General features: G+C 39.4%; 2 protein-coding genes across 2 annotated transcripts; one reads left to right on the top strand and one right to left on the bottom strand.

The window, feature by feature from the left end:
* The first annotated feature begins 446 nt into the window (after positions 1-446).
* On the top strand, positions 447-3,437 carry LOC110042735 (small ribosomal subunit protein uS9). The gene is made up of 6 exons (XM_020748103.2): positions 447-517; positions 609-641; positions 1,431-1,532; positions 1,824-1,920; positions 2,268-2,315; positions 3,241-3,437. The coding sequence occupies exons 2-6, from the start codon at positions 609-611 to the stop codon at positions 3,384-3,386; spliced, it is 426 nt and encodes a 141-aa protein (XP_020603762.2). The 5' UTR covers positions 447-517; the 3' UTR covers positions 3,387-3,437.
* Positions 3,438-6,645: 3,208 nt separating this feature from the next.
* On the bottom strand, positions 6,646-15,115 carry LOC110042732 (autophagy-related protein 13-like). Its single transcript, XM_020748102.2, has 14 exons — positions 14,891-15,115; positions 14,129-14,209; positions 13,822-13,944; positions 13,283-13,329; positions 12,489-12,629; positions 12,134-12,174; positions 11,699-11,792; positions 11,483-11,611; positions 10,954-11,130; positions 10,591-10,675; positions 9,788-9,916; positions 8,698-8,802; positions 8,008-8,136; positions 6,646-7,561 (listed from the first exon to the last, which is right to left on the bottom strand). The coding sequence occupies exons 1-14, from the start codon at positions 14,975-14,977 to the stop codon at positions 7,478-7,480; spliced, it is 1,452 nt and encodes a 483-aa protein (XP_020603761.2). The 5' UTR covers positions 14,978-15,115; the 3' UTR covers positions 6,646-7,477.
* Positions 15,116-15,768: the final 653 nt, after the last annotated feature.

Genomic DNA, 15,768 nt, shown 5'->3' with positions numbered 1-15,768 from the left:
GATTGCTTGTCAAATACAGAGCCTACTAAGTGCATCCAAAATTTCAATGTATAGTTCCAGAAAATATCTATACCTCCCTCTGGAAATTCCAACCAAGCTTCATACATTTCTATAAGTATTTTGGTCTTCCAGAAACCCCCACCCCGCAGGAAGTTCCAATTGCTTCTGTGGAGGGAGTATGGATATTTTCTGGAACTGTACAATATTTTGATGACCTTTTGGTTTTCATGACCTTTTTTGCAACTTTTCCCTGATGAGCATATGTCACTGTGGGCTCAGAAAATTATACCACATGCAAATTTGTCCACAACCTTGTCCACAAAAAAGATGCAGTGAAAGAGGTACCATTTTGCTTACAGTCAAGATATAGTAGCATCAATCCTCGTTCCGATTCCGGAGTCCATTCCTATTTCCTCCGATTTACTGTTAACCTCGTTTCCATGTCGGTGAGCATTTTTTTCGTGCATGCGCACCAGTGTTCTCTCTCTTGCTTCAACTCTTCGTTCAGAACAGAAAGGTAATGGAATAACGACTGAAATTTCTCTTTTTTTCTTTTATGATGGTGTTGATTTGCATCTAACTTCCTCTAATTTGTCGTTTGTTTTAAGATGAGTCAGTCTGTACAAGTTTTCGGGCGAAAGGTACGTGTAAAACTAGCGATTTATCGTGAAGAATGTTGACTTAGCTAACACGTGCATATAATTTTAAACATGGCGGCAGTGAAATTGATGAAATTCGGAGACGATTAAATTTTGTGTAATTTTGTCAAGTAGAGTGGATTTGAATTTGATCTATTGGTCATTAGTTATAGCGACCGGCTCTTTCTGTTCCTGGTAAACATGTGTATTGTCTAGAAGACCGAGCTTGAAGATGTTTTCCAGTTTTCACCTCTTCTGTTATCAGATGCGCGATCAAAACCAGGGATGTATTCTAAGTAGCTTCATGGAAAGAAGGAGAAAAATTGGTTAGCGTTTACATGGGTGCTTCAAGTTCAATGAGCATCTAATTTTACGATAAACTCTAGTATAAACGTCGATTATAAACTCTTGAAAAAGGTATGGTTCTGTAGTTATGTGTGTTGGTCCTTTCCCCTTTCAAATTTCAGCCCCGACCATCTACAATGTTCATATACAATGCATATTTTCAAAATAATTTTCTAAGGGCTAGTAATCTACTTTGAAATTATTTGCTCAGATACAGCTCTTGTGTTGCTATATCCATGTGATAATTATTAGAAAACCAGACTATTTTGATCTTACTTTGTTATGTTTTGACCACATCAACATGCAACTCAGAATGCTTATTCAAATTCAGAATAGAAACTATTCAAGAATGATGCATAAACAATAACTGCCATTCTTCGTTGCTTAAGCTCCCTATTATTCATCTTAAATGCACATGTTCTTATCATGCTTGTTGTCTGGTCCTAGAAAACCGCCACAGCTGTTGCCTTCTGTAAGCGTGGCAATGGAATCATCAAGATAAATGGATGTCCTTTACATTTAGTTGAACCATCAACTCTCCGATACAAGGTATGTGTAAAAGACTAATCTGCTGTGTAGTCGCAAGGCAACTCTCCTAAAAGTACTAGTAGAACTGTAGAGAAATGTCACAAATCGCACTGTGCAAAAGTCAACCAACAACATTTTTAAACTTTTCCTCCCTGAGACAAGAAGCATAAGCCATAGTTGTATTTTTTCTGAGTGCTGTTGTCTCTTCTGGGTTCTTCAACAATTAAGCATATTCCGAAGGTTTTCTCTGATAGAGCAGGCATTGGTAATATGTAAGGAGAATGGCTCATGTATTTTCTGTCTTCACAACAGGTTCAGGAGCCCATTCTTCTTCTGGGCAAAGAGAGGTTTGAGGGTGTGGATATCCGAGTCAGAGTGAAGGGTGGTGGTCATGTCTCCAGGATTTATGGTACGTTTAACATGGTCAGCTACCACTGTATTCTAAACTACTTATTAGAGGTTACTACAGAGAAGAATCAAGACTAAACCTTGGGAAATGTTTCAACTCTTGCTTTAAAAATGTTTACTTCAGAGATGTTTTCATTTTAGTTAGGAGATCATCTCAAAGTCTTGGAATGATCTTAGGAGAAAGAAAATATGATGGGAATTGGACACAATGTAACTTCAATCAAATTTAGTAGTTGTTTGCCCATCTAAAGTGTTGGACAAGTGTTATTCCTTTAGCAGTGACTCATCATTGTAAAAGTTACCAGAAAACAAGGAGATAAAAGCTGTTGTCATCTTCTTTTTGTGTAGCTATTCGTCAAGCCATCTCCAAGGCCTTGGTAGCTTACTACCAGAAATGTGAGTATGATAATTAATAGAGTTTAAATTGTGATAGCACTTACTTATATTTCTCTGGCCAGTGAGTGGTACAGTATCACTTTTAGCTGTGGTATCTGTTGTGCCTTTGGGCCTGGGATTCCTGTAGTTTTGTGTTAGCACTCCATGGCTTAGTACATCATTTGCACCAGTATCACAAGGGTTTAAATCTCTCGAATCGCTTCATTTTCTCTGAGACCACGCTTCACAACTATTGAGTCAACATTCAATTACACAATAAATTTTTGTCCTCTATTTCATGATTGAGATTGCAATATCATTCAACTGTGCAAGTAATCAAAATTAAATTTCTCTTTTTCAAACCAACACATTGTTGGAGGCAGTGCTCAGAGCAGAGGCAGTGTGGCCAAGTGGTTAGGTTGCCAGACATGAAATCCAGAGGTTGCGGGTTCAAGTCCTGCTCTGATCACTAAGCTGGAGTTGTTTCTCGGTAGACCCTAGTTCAACTCCTTGGTCGTGCTTGTAAATAGCTAAGGTCTGCTTCCTTCCAGTTGGGATTTTTAACCATGTTATGTTCATTTGCATTACTTTAAGGTTTTATATAAATCTTTTTATTATTATTATTTATTATTATTATTAGTATTATTATTTATTATTTATTATTATTGTTATTGTTATTGTTGTTATTGTTAGTGTTATGGTTATTATTATTATTAGTATTATTATTTGTTTCATCATTTGTTTCCATTGGCCCTGAAAAGCCTCATTGAGGGAGTAGTCAATTAAGATATTTATTCTTTTGTTACAGTGTGTACATTGTCAAGACGTGAATTGAGGAGAATATATATAAAAAATAATTTTGACTGACACAAGCTTGATGTGCCACTAAATTCTTAGAACGAACCAGAAGTAAAGAGAATTGATATTTCATATTTGCCATTTTCAGATGTGGATGAGGTCTCCAAGAAAGAGATTCGCGACATTCTCGTGCAGTATGACCGCTCACTTCTGGTGGCTGATCCACGCCGTGCAGAGGCTAAGAAATTCGGTGGACCTGGAGCGCGCTCGCGTTACCAGAAGTCTTACCGTTAACTTTTTATTCACATGGAGTTGAAATTCAATAAAGTGTACTAATTTGAGGAAGCTTTTGCAGTTGCTTCGTTCTTCAGCTATTACCGTCAAGAAAATAGAGTGCTTTCATTTCTAAACTGACCGACCGACTTCCAAATACGTGAGAGAGGGTGATTTTGGAGGTTCCGTCCACACTAAGCCGAAGAAATTTAAATTCTATGGTTAGGCCTAACGTCCACACTTATCCGGAGAAATTGTCCACCGAAAACGAAAACGCTCTTCAAACCGGGGTGAATTTGAAAACGCCAGCTTTTCGTGTGGACGGAAAACATTTTGAAAACGGAGCTTTTCGAAAACGATGACGTCACAATAGTCATGTGATTAACCCTTGAGGGTGTACTCAAGCATTTCTGCCGCCGGTGATTGTTGCGTTTTCAAGTTTTTCCGGCGTAGAGTGGACGGAAAACATTTGGTGTGTTTCTGAGTGAAAATACCGATTTCAAATTTCTCCAGCGTAGGGTGGACGGACAAATTTGATGCGTTTTCAGAGTGAAAACACCGCTCTCAAATTTCTACGGCGTAGTCTAGATGGGACCTTAAAATCACAATCGTTCTGATGTGTCTTTCGTCAATTTCGACTCGCGAGTCAAAAGGTGTAAAATACTCTACATGTTTCAAAATGTGACAGGAGAACACAAAACAATTTACCCAGGTGGTTTTTAATGCCTGTAATGCGATATCAGAAATACACTCATTACCTTCATTAGAATCGAAATTATTTCAAAAAAATAATGAAGTTAACCTCGATATAATAAATTACCATGAACACAGCTTATCAGTGACTGAGCAGATATGCAGAAAGACACGCTGATTAGATCGAAAATTCCCAATTGGTTTAAAATAACTACAAACATCAAAATAAAACAATTATTAAACTCCAAAGCTCGCTGTCCAAAATCTTTGTTTACAGTCGACGAACCGGTTTCAGCATCAGCGGTTAATTCACACAGAAACAATGATCAGTGAAAAAAAGCCCGGAGCTACATTTTAAAATTATTCGGAACAGCTGCAAATGGGTTCTCCATCTCATTTGCTGGAAAAAATGGCAACCCATCCTGCCACAGAGGCTAATTAATTTTTATAACGAGTGTAATCTTCGTCAGCGACAGAAATAACACGATCATAACACGACCACCGTGCTCTTGCAAAAGTAATCGTGATAGATACAATTCAAAACGAATCGCAAAACCCATATCGAATACAAACTTAAACAATATTTTGCTTGATAAAGACAAATAAATCTCATTGAAGACTAAATACGCCAACGGACTAAAACAGGCTCTAACCAAGCCACGCTTTACGTTTTGAATTCTTTTTTAACGCTTTTTTCGATAAATGTAAAAAAAAATTCACAGTCGGTCACTTCACTGTTTTATCAACAAATCTATCTCTTTTTCTTCACATGCTTAATAGGAAGACAAAAAGGTATATATAAGCTAACTATGATATAAGCGTTGTTTTTTCGCGAAATAAAAGCCCACAAGATTTTCACCTTGTACTAAAGGTGCTTTATTCAAGATTACAAACGAGATAACATTTCTAACGGGAATGCTTGCAAAAAGATGTAAAAGAGATGTACCAAAGTCGTGTATTTAGGAAGCTGGAATCTTACACCGCAAACCCGTTTACAAAAGAGCGCTGTATAATCAACATCACATTAAAAATTTCACTGACAAGTTGCCGGAAAGTTAAAAATGTTTTACACTTTGCCGGCAAAAATAGTTTGTTCTCGGTGGCTATAAATAACAGCTTATAAAATGTGTCTTGTAGCGTTTGATAACCACACCATGAATATGGATGTTGGAACATCTTGAGACAATCATCACCTGCTCCTGAAAAGCGATAAAAACAAATGCAGAAAACTCCATGTCTTTCTGTCATTCGAATGTACAAATTTGACTCCAGAGAACTTAAAGTGCTCCTTCGTTAGATTTTCCCGTGAAATTAACGCGGTTCATAATTGACGCCATGGCTATTTCCAGGTTTTCGACCTTGAGGGTTTTGAAACCCGAAGAAGGGTCTCCCCCAAAATAAATGTCTCGTTCAAACACAAGGTTTGTGCCAGACGATCCAAAAATAAATAACATTTGTCAAATTTTGAAGGCGTTCAAGCAAGCAAATTGCGCCTACAATCAGTGTACAAAAATATCACGTCTTTTCCTCCGTGCTTCCTTTCGAGTCAGTTTCTACAGTATCTTTGTGGAACACGCACTCGCCGCTTTGTTCGGAGTCGCCGCATTTGCAGTGTATGTCCGGGCAAGCGTCCCTTCGGCCTTTCCGAGAACATTTTTGAAATTCACCGTCATCAAGTGGTTCTTCGGCTTCCGTGTTTTCATCGCCGTCGGCTTGCTTCTCCGTTTCGTTGCTGGCGGGCTCCATTTTTCAATTTTCTTCATGGAGAATTGAACTTGTCCCGATTGCGGAAAACTTTCGCCAGTGTCGTTTGATTTTGCGATCACTGACTGAAGTCCCCGCTATTGAAAATTTTCGTCCGTAAAGATTTTCTTCGCTTTTGCTTTCCCTTTCTTGGGTCAGCGAGGAGATCTTGTATACAATTTAATTCGTACTGCCGAAAAATCTGAGTGGAACTAAACATACAGGACAAGATAAGCTCACAATGTCTTCCAGCACTTTCCAAATTTTCTCCATGTCCGCGATACGCTAATAAATTTATGTACGATGGTTACCTCTTAATTTGGGTATTACGAAAATGCGAATATTTGTCCTGGCTGTGTGCGCTTTAGGAGAGTTCACTGGTAAATCAGAGCATTGTAGCGAGGCAAAAACCACTTAGGAAAGGGAACCTTTTAATTAAACACGGAAAGTGACAGCGGAAATACAGCGGGACAATTAAAAGTGGTTGCTATGAAGGGAATAGGCCAGCGTGCGTCCAGCCATGCAAAATGGAAAAAAGTGTTTTCGGAATCCCGCATTGAAACACCTGCCACAAATCTTCTCCACAGCGTTGACAATCAATTGCCAACAAACCATGTCTTTTCACTGGGTTACCTTCGTCATGGTTGCTATAGAAACATTTTCTTTTGCTTTGTCTCACTGATTCAACCGTGAATACACAGATAAGCAGTTTAGAAGATACGGCTAAATTATATTTTTGGTAATACTATATATAACTGTCTTTCTTTTTTAGAGTTGCTATTTATACATAAAAAAAAAACGATCAAGGACTTTTCATCTGCCCGATACCCTGAGCTAAAAGGTGTTCAAGGTAAAATGTTGAATTTATTTAGCGTGCGGGTTTGTCTTCACAAGAAAGATTACAAATTTGTTAAATTACACCGTGGCTACATGGCGGACGTAAACTCCATGATAAGGTTAATTTTGTTGTTTCTTTACCTCATTAGAATCTAGAGATAAATTAAGAGAACAATCGCACACATATTACAGATTACAATTTTTCCGCGGTTGGTTTTTCTTTTTCTTTTTTTTCCTAGCCATGTCCAGAAGACTTCTTTTCCTTCCAGATGTATGATATATCACCATAGCACACTAAAACAGATTTCACTCTGCATTAGTATTTATTATCTGGATCGACCAGTTTCCCGAAATAGTCAAGGGCGAATAAAGCCTCTTCTAATTTTCCACTGATTGTTGTTTAAATCAAAACCAAAACATTACAGTCAGTAATAAACCAAAAAAATGTCCATGGTAAGAGAATTAACTGATGGTTTGCAAACGCGGGAAAGGCACATCACGTGTTACTGTTGGTTTACATCGACTGGTGTTGGTTTTGCATCACGTGGCAGTGTTGGATGCAGCTTTACTCTGATTGGTTCAGAATATAGTACGCGTGCTGTATTGAACCAATCGCAAGTGACCATAATTGGAAAACCATCCTCGCAGTCTGGTTAGTTGAGCTTTCCGGCCGCCGAACAAGACGATTCTTGCAGTATTTTGAGCCAGAAATCACCAAACCGAACGAACAGGTGAGGGAACCAATCTTATATACGTTCAGTGGTGCTGAATTAAATTTTCTCATTCACAATATTCACAATATTTTCTGATTCATTATCCCAGAAGTTAACTGGCATGTTTCACGTCTGCTGCAAGTCGGCTAACAGTTCGTCGAATTTGAAGGCATTCTCACGAAAACCGCAAAGTTCCCCGTCCAAACGTTCCTAGGATAGCAAAAACCAAAAAAGGTATAACTTAAAGCGCTATTTCATGTAATCTCAAGTCATTTTTATCGCGTATGGCAGAACCCCGAAATAACGAGCTGTGTGTATCGATAAGGCTCGACCGGGACCAGACACCGAACAAGAAAAGGCTCTGGCATCCAGGTCATGTAAAATGGCTTACTACATGTACATAACTGAGAAAATTACTTCATTGTGATTGGCTGAGAGAACCAATTCGTGCAAATTAACGCGCGCGCTTTTGATTTTCCCAGTCGTAAACACAAATTTTGCATGTGAAATTACAAAACTAAAACTCAACTTCGATGTTCCTTTCACCGATGCTACCTGCAATTGATTCCAAGGAATGTGCGAGATGGAAAAACCCTTGAAACAGAGAATGCTTGCGATACCGGTACTGTTCATAATGCGTATCTACTTGAACTTACCATGACGTTATCCAATGACAGCACCTCGCTATCTTGGAACAGACTCAATGGTGGCGCAGTCTGGCATTCGCGAAAGAAGCTTCCAAGATCGCCGGTTGACGTTCCCGAGTGTGATGCAAATGCTGGTTTCTGGGACAAACAACGGATTACGCAGGATTAGAGCGAGATTCAAAGAACTTTGAAAATAAGTTATGTTACTACAGCTTTGAAATGTATAAAATTGTTCATTGAACTCATGTTTCACTGCTTTGACCAATCAGAGCAAAGGTGGTGTCTTCTCAACCAATCAAATGCAAAATGAAAACCACTTGCGCCTAGGAAACCGCGTCTTTTTCACAGCTACCGCGGGTCAATTGTTTTCTAGCGCTTGTTAGTGGTTACAAGTTTCCCGCGCAAAACTAGTGGTTGCACGTCTTCACGCGTTTGCCACAGGGTCTACAAATGTTTTTCCGCGCTTGGTAACAATCACATGTTTTTGCTTTGAATTCTTCCCCTTTACTGTACATTTTACGACCGTTCTGGATCTGTGATTGCTTATGGTTTAGGTTTAACACAATCATCAAAACTGCTTTCATATGACTGGTAAAACTGGCCCACTTTTTCGGGAAGATTTCTCGGTATCATCTCTGATTGGCCTTGCCTTACGTTGGAACTCAGATCTACACTCAATTATTCGTTACCAGTACTCACCAGTTCGACCATGACGAAGTCGTCGTCCCACCCTAGTAGATTGGGTGCTGGTGGTGCCTGCACTGTGGAAGGTCTGCCGCCTTCCAGTTTGTCAGACGAACTATCCTAGAATACACACCATCAAAAAAATTATCAAACTCTGAGCTTTGAGAATGCGTACCTGTAATTGGCCCGGAAAACTATGCCGTCCGGCTCTAACTCATCAGGTGTTTCAACAATTTAGCTAGCCTGCGAGGGCATATAATTCACGTTAGGATACATTAAGTCGTCTTCCCCTTCACACCTTAAATGGTAAACGCAAGCGAACAGCAGTAAATAAATGCTAACCGCAAGCAAACACAGAATATAAATGGTAACCGTAAGCAAACAGCAGTAAATAAATGCTAACCGCAAGCAAACACAGAATATAAATGGTAACCACAAGCAAACAGCAGTAAATAAATGCTAACCGCAAGAAAACAGCAGCAAATAAACGTTAGCCGCAAGCAAACAGAATATAAATGGTAACCGTAGGCAAACAGCAGTAAATAAATGCTAACCGTAAGCAAACAGCAGTAAATATGCTAAACGCAAGCAAACGGCAGTAAATAAAAGCAAACTATAGATGTGTCCTAAAATGAATTATATCCCGCTGCGAGAGTCATGCGGTTTTTTCGGCTCTTGTTTCACGCGCACATGTAACAAGAACCGAAAAAACCGGATACTCTTAGCCTGCTCGCAGGCTCACGTTGGAGCATAAGCGCGCGCGGCGTAGCCAGGAGCGTGAACCTGCTCGCAGGCTACAATTTAGCAAGAATCGCAAGAATGCTGATTTTCCTTTAAAACGATATTTCGATTTCATATGACTATTTTCTGTGCTATGTCCATGTTTGACTGGCATCAATCCAACTGCTAATTTAGATCTTCAAACAACATTTATCTATCATTCGATGTAGGTCGTACAGTGGTCGTGGCGGTAAACCAAATACAACAAAATACAGCATCTTACTAGACGGACAGAGAGAAAGAAATGATAAACACAAGAAAAGTAAGGAAATCTTGTTTCATTCCCAGTCCTTTCCCGTTGTAATGGGAGGATGTGGTTGCTTACCCTTCTCTGGAGTAATGTAGGTGAATTCTTGAGGTTGCTATCTGAAGGTAAACTGCATGGCTGGATGTCGTTTTCTTTTCTTAAAAGCGACGCAAATGGCGGAGTGGACGACAGGTTTGCGAGCATAGCCTGTGAGACATTAGGAAAACGATGAGACAAATCTATTGCAGTTTATCTCTTGTACATAATACCAGAAATTTAATGTTTCAGAGGTACAAAGCAAGCAAATGCCAGTTTTGTGTAAATCCTGAAACCACGCGATCAGCATTATCTACAGGTCGGCCAATTACTTGCGCAAAATGACGTTTCATGAACAGTGCACTTACAAGCACCGTCTCTGGGAATTGTCGCGGAACTCGTGGGTACATGCATCTGACAATTGTCGGAACTCGCGGGTATCCGGAGAGGAATAACTATTTAGCAAGTGGAGATGACACTAGTTTCCCTTATTGTTCATGTATTACTCAAAATTGTCATATAATAGATACAGGACGCATTTCTACTGATCTCTATAGACTTTGCGTTCCTGTTCCAATTATTGCTAATCACAATTTCATTCAGCATATTCTAGGCAATCAGAACAACGATGTTGGATTCTCGTGTGAAGGTTGATTTTCCCGCGGGAAGTTCCGATTGGTTAATATCACTATTTGTTGGTGATGTGATTGGCCAATCATTAACTAACGATTTTCTCCATTGTGTCCACAGAAATGCCTCCCAAAAAGGCCAGGACAGCGCCTAATTCATGTGCGTGGCGATTGATCCTTTGAGAAAACTACTCTACATTAAAAAAAGTAACTTACTATTTCCGGTGAGCTGTTGCTGCTCACAAAGGCTGCTTTAGTTCGAGTTTTAGCACAAGTAATTGGTTTAAAAGAACTTGCTGGTCTGTTGAGAAATACAAGTAAAAAAGATGTTGCTTTAAGAAAAAGAAACAATATGATAATATGTAATAAAACGAAGTACGACCGGGATAAAACTAAGAGACGTTTACTCAGTGAAATCAACATCGCGAAGTTCTGACTACAAATATTTAAGTAGGTTCAACTAGCGGGAGCGGGTCTCTAGAGAACGCACGTGCTGCTAAGTAATACAACGTAACTCATCTTATCATAACATAATATACTGAAAAAAAGAATGAATTCGGTTATTCAAATCTTATTTACCTGCTCATCCTTTGTTTTATTACGCCGCTATTTTCCTGAGAGAAGCGTCTTATTGAGGGAGGTGGAGTTGTGGAGCTGACCTTGTGAGCTGAAGATGGCGGAGTGTTTGAAGATAATGTTGAAGACTGAGTTACTTCAGTTTCTGTTGCACTGGCGATCTGCTCTGCAATGTGATGTCTAAGGAAAAAACAAGCACAAAGAGTAGTATCTGATGGTGGGGTTCTGAAACTGGAATTTCAGGAGGGGTGGGGTGGAAGGTTAAAAAACCAACAACAAAAAATTTTTTTATGGGGTAGGGGTATGGATATGTTTTGGAACAACCAAACCCATGATGAATTATGCACCCGAGGTGTATTTTTATTCTCTATCTACCAATCAAACATTGCATGATCAGGAAACTGAAAAAGTTGACCTTGTTACCATGTTCAGAGTCAATGAATTCTTGAAAATGGGATTTCAGTATCGACTGACAAAGACAGGTCTCTGTAGGTTAACAAACAAAAAGTTCTATCGCTGTACACGTAGATACCTGGCTTCAGCCGTCAAGTCAAACGTTCCATGCACGCCTGGAACACATGGCAGAGTACCATCTAGCTGATCTGACGGAACTCTGGTCAGCTCAGAGCTAAAGTGATTACTCTGCACCATAACTTGCTGTCTGAAACAAAAATAACAATAACAGTGTTGGATTTAAATAAATTAACCAAATATGATTAGTGAGATTAACAACTCGTTTTGCACTCACTTTTCTGGTAAAGTCAGCTTTGTTCTGTATGCAGCAGACAGAGTAATGGATCCCACAGGAGTACCAATAGAACCCACTCTCAAGGACTGGAAACCTGGATATAACAAAGTTAAAAATATGGAAAGATTAATTCTCGATACTGATTGCCACATACCACTGTATTTCTTTTACACCAGCAAGTCCTGAGAATTTGGTAGTAAATCAACACTGACATTAAATCGACTAGTAGTTGTCACCTACATTGTACAAACGGATCGGCTTGGTGATGCAATACACTAAGGCGATATTGGACAACTCATTATTACCAACAAGAGACTTCAAACTTAACTAGATATATGTTTATTGTCAGTAACAAAAATACAGCACTGGATATTTTCGTGTGCATAAAGATGAATCATATTTTTGAATATTTTTTTTAATGACCCTTTGACTCACCTTCTCCAAGCTCCTGAAATCTAACTTCACCAAAATACACCCTGAAAAAGAAAATCAAGTACATAACAAGTCTGTTTTGTGAGACTTAAAGCTACACAGTAACCAATGCAAATGTTGTCACAGGGTTGGGGGGTGGGGTGAAGATGGGCCTTTTTGTGTTAAATAAGCTGGGAGGTCGGTGCAGAATTAGTGGTCCTCTGGGCATATAAATTCACACTTTTTTAAGAAAAAGAAAAAAAAGGCAGTTATAGATCTACCACCTGCTAGAGTACACAAGTCCATGTAATAATACCATTTTCCAAAAGATCTTAATGGATTCAATATTGCCTTTCTTGCCCTTGTTGTGCAATCTTACTTGTAACACATCATGAAGTCTCTTCCTTGTTTGCGTGACAGTTGATAAGCTGGCGTGACCCGTGTCACAGATACAAGAGACTTGAGTAGCATTCCAATCCTGTTGTAAACTGTGTATGTCACTTTGGCATTTGGATCAACCCTGAAACAATCAGATTGCTAACAAAATTAAATGTGTCTATGGATTTATGTGGGAGGTGGGAGGCCTCGTGCTTAGTGCACTCGTCTCCAGATCAAGCAGTCCGGCTTTGAGCCCTGGCCAGGGACATTGTGTTGTTCTTGGGCAAGACACTTTACTCTCATGGGGCATCTCTCCAATCAGGTGTATAAATGAATACCGACAAACTTAAATGCTAGGGGGGTGGCCCTGTGAAGGACAAGCATCCCATCCAGGAGGGAGAAGAAATACTCCTGGTCACTTCATGATACAGAAACTGGGATGAACTCCAGCTTGGCTCAGATGCAGATTTTACCTTTTTACTTACTTATACATTAAAAGCATGCAAATAATTATATGAAAGATCTTGAATATTAGGATTAAACAAACTTGATGAGGACATTCTACATGTATGTACATGATTAGTCTTATAAGAAACCGATGGATAAGACACTCACTAACTAATACATAATATCAACAGTAAGTAATTAAGGGCTTTCTGAAATTAACATTTGTTGTGGTTACTAGGTGACTGTAAATGTGGTAACTATTGAACACTGAAGCAAAAAAGGAAAATCTAATTAGCGTCATTTGTTCAACAGGAAACTACAAGTACTGAGATGCATGTACAAACGTACCTGTCATTCATACCAAGACACCAAGTTTCTAACACCATCGTCTCTCCCTGTAGTAATAATATAGATTTAGCCAAGCCTAAAAGCAGAGCTCCCGGTTCGGGTTGTTAAAAGCCTGATTAAGCCAACCCAGGATAAGTGAGGATTTTGATTTTATTACCATTGATTGAGGGCATATAACTGCAGTTTTTAAGAGGTATCTATAAAGCACTAATTAAACTGTAGAACTTTGAAAGGTATGATTTCATTCATTTTCAAAGAGTCCGACCCATAGATTTTCTACACATGTACATTTTAACAGTTGCTCAGTTTTCCTTTAGCAGGGGTATACATACATGAAGATGACTGTGTGCCTGCATCACAGAAATCGTTTGCACAAAATTGTGACAAGTTTCTCCACTATTTGAGCAAACATGATGCTAGGGAAGGAGGAAGTTTTGATTTACTATCAGTGAAATGGACTATGAAGCACGCACATCCTATAAGATGTCAAGTATTTTGGTAAAATATAATTAACTTACTGAAGTGTACAATGACCTTACCTCACTGGTGTTCAGGGATATCTCTACACACATGGGACTCTCTTTAGAAGGAAGTCGACCATTTGCCATGACTTTCTTCACTTCGGAAGTCACATCAGGATGATCACTGATTGCAAGATTGAACTGAAAAGAAATATCACGCAATACTTACTGCAAGATCTGAACATGTGTAACTAGCACTGTACTCTTACATGCACCATAGTGGAATTTGATAGATATTTTAGCCTTTGATATGAGCGAAGGATTTATCAGTTGTAGCTACTCAGGAAAATTTAAATGTCGATTGATATCAAGGCTTAAAGCTCACCCAGTCTTGACCCATAGCATTTGGTTTGGACTTGGTGCGGATCTTTTCCCCAAGTCGTGACTGAACAATAACCTGCACAGCCTAAAATGGAAGCAAGGATTTATACCATTAGATCTCTGAGGAGCAAGTGTATATCATTATGAACATAATACACTTTGTACTGCTAACTTATTGCTTTAGGTATCTAAATTTTACCAATTACAAATTACTACAATGCTTTAAACCCCAATCTCAAAAATTCAACTCAGTTGAACCTAAAAAACTCCATTGCACATTCGCATGAAACATCAAATATGAGAAGCCCCCACCCCCCCCACCCCATCTCTCCCCGACTCGGTGTACGTGTCACAGAAAACACCGACGTTAGCTGCCGGCGCCGGCCGGTTTCGGTTTCTACACTAATTTTAACAGCGTTTGAAACAAATGTAGCATTTATTTTGAAGAAGCGCAACTTATAATTAACAATCGTGAAACTTCCGCATTCGCTATAACAGTAAGTAACGTTACTTTGAACTTTTCAAATTTCGCGAGGATAAATCCCAAGTTTTATTCAAGCCGGAACTGTGACTGATGTCGAAGAATAAAATTGCAAAGAGATTTGCCCAAATAAAAGATTAAATACCTATTATCTTTCTTTTTCATGTCTTCAAGTATCAGAAAAAGTACTAGCGAAAGGCATGACGTTATACATGTAGACCTACAAGTTGGTATTGAACTGTGACAAAACCAAAACACCACAACAGGCAACGCAAGCATACATACCTTTTGGGATAGAAATTTCAGAAACTTCTTCAGATCTCGTTCTTCTTGAACTCCCACAGTCCTAGATCTCTCCTCCATTTCAACCATGAATATAATCTAGGTATAGCTCGATATAGAATGGGAAGAAGTTGTCACAAAATTAGAAAAAAACACAACTTCGTGTCACTTACGACCACCAGCTTCCGCCGCCATTGAAAACAACACTACACTAGTGCCAGACTCCAACCGTGAAATGACCACAGTTTTACTCGAGCAACGTGGCGGTTACGTGATCAAGTTACAGGCGATATTTGGCACCTTTCATATTTCATTTTGAAGAAAATCTCCCTCCTATGCAGCCACACACTTTCTAGTCCTTTCTTATTCCCTCTCTTCGACCTCTCAATGCGTTCCCTGGAAAGCTTACCGTTAGTTAACACTACCTTCCGTCAAGCAAACAAGAGCTGATAAACCTACTAAGCTATTGCCAGGTGGCTTGTGCACGTGACTTACGGAAGAACAGCAACCCTATATGGACCCAGATGATCGGACTTTTACGGAGAAAATCATTAAGTCAATTGTTCGCGAAGGAAGTGCGGTTTGACGGCTAATGAAAACGCTCTCTACCTGGTCTTTTAAGGCTCCGTCCACACCACGCCGAAGGAATTTGAAAACGCAATTTTATTTCTACCGTTAGGCCCCGGGGGCGGGGGGGGGGGGGGGGGGACTGCCATATGTGGGCTATATAGGTATGTGCCGCTGTGAAGGGTATGGTTTTCAAGCAGTTTACTCTAGGATAGGGTATGTAAATCAGAGCTTTTGGGTCTAGAATAGGGTATCATTTTTCACAAAACTGACTGGTTGGTTGAAGATTTTATCTAGACTCCAGAAACCAGGAA

The sequence above is a fragment of the Orbicella faveolata genome, unplaced genomic scaffold (assembly GCF_042242905.1).
Source record: "Orbicella faveolata isolate gen_17 unplaced genomic scaffold, um_ofav_v1 contig_2, whole genome shotgun sequence".
Classification (NCBI taxonomy): Eukaryota; Metazoa; Cnidaria; class Anthozoa; order Scleractinia; family Merulinidae; genus Orbicella; species Orbicella faveolata.
This window is presented reverse-complemented; position numbering and strand designations above follow the sequence as displayed.

Bases quoted from the DNA above. Each gene is read 5' to 3' on its own strand.
- LOC110042735 (XM_020748103.2), top strand. From the start codon at position 609: ATGAGTCAGTCTGTACAAGTTTTCGGGCGAAAG. The intron at 1,921-2,267 runs GTACGTTTAACA...CTTTTTGTGTAG, and splicing joins TCATGTCTCCAGGATTTATG to CTATTCGTCAAGCCATCTCC. The intron at 2,316-3,240 runs GTGAGTATGATA...TGCCATTTTCAG, and splicing joins GGTAGCTTACTACCAGAAAT to ATGTGGATGAGGTCTCCAAG.
- LOC110042732 (XM_020748102.2), bottom strand. From the start codon at position 14,977: ATGGTTGAAATGGAGGAGAGATCTAGGACTGTGGGAGTTCAAGAAGAA. The intron at 13,330-13,821 runs GTAAGGTCATTG...TTATTACTACAG, and splicing joins TATCCCTGAACACCAGTGAG to GGAGAGACGATGGTGTTAGA. The intron at 8,803-9,787 runs GTAAGCAACCAC...TGTGTATTCTAG, and splicing joins CTACATTACTCCAGAGAAGG to GATAGTTCGTCTGACAAACT.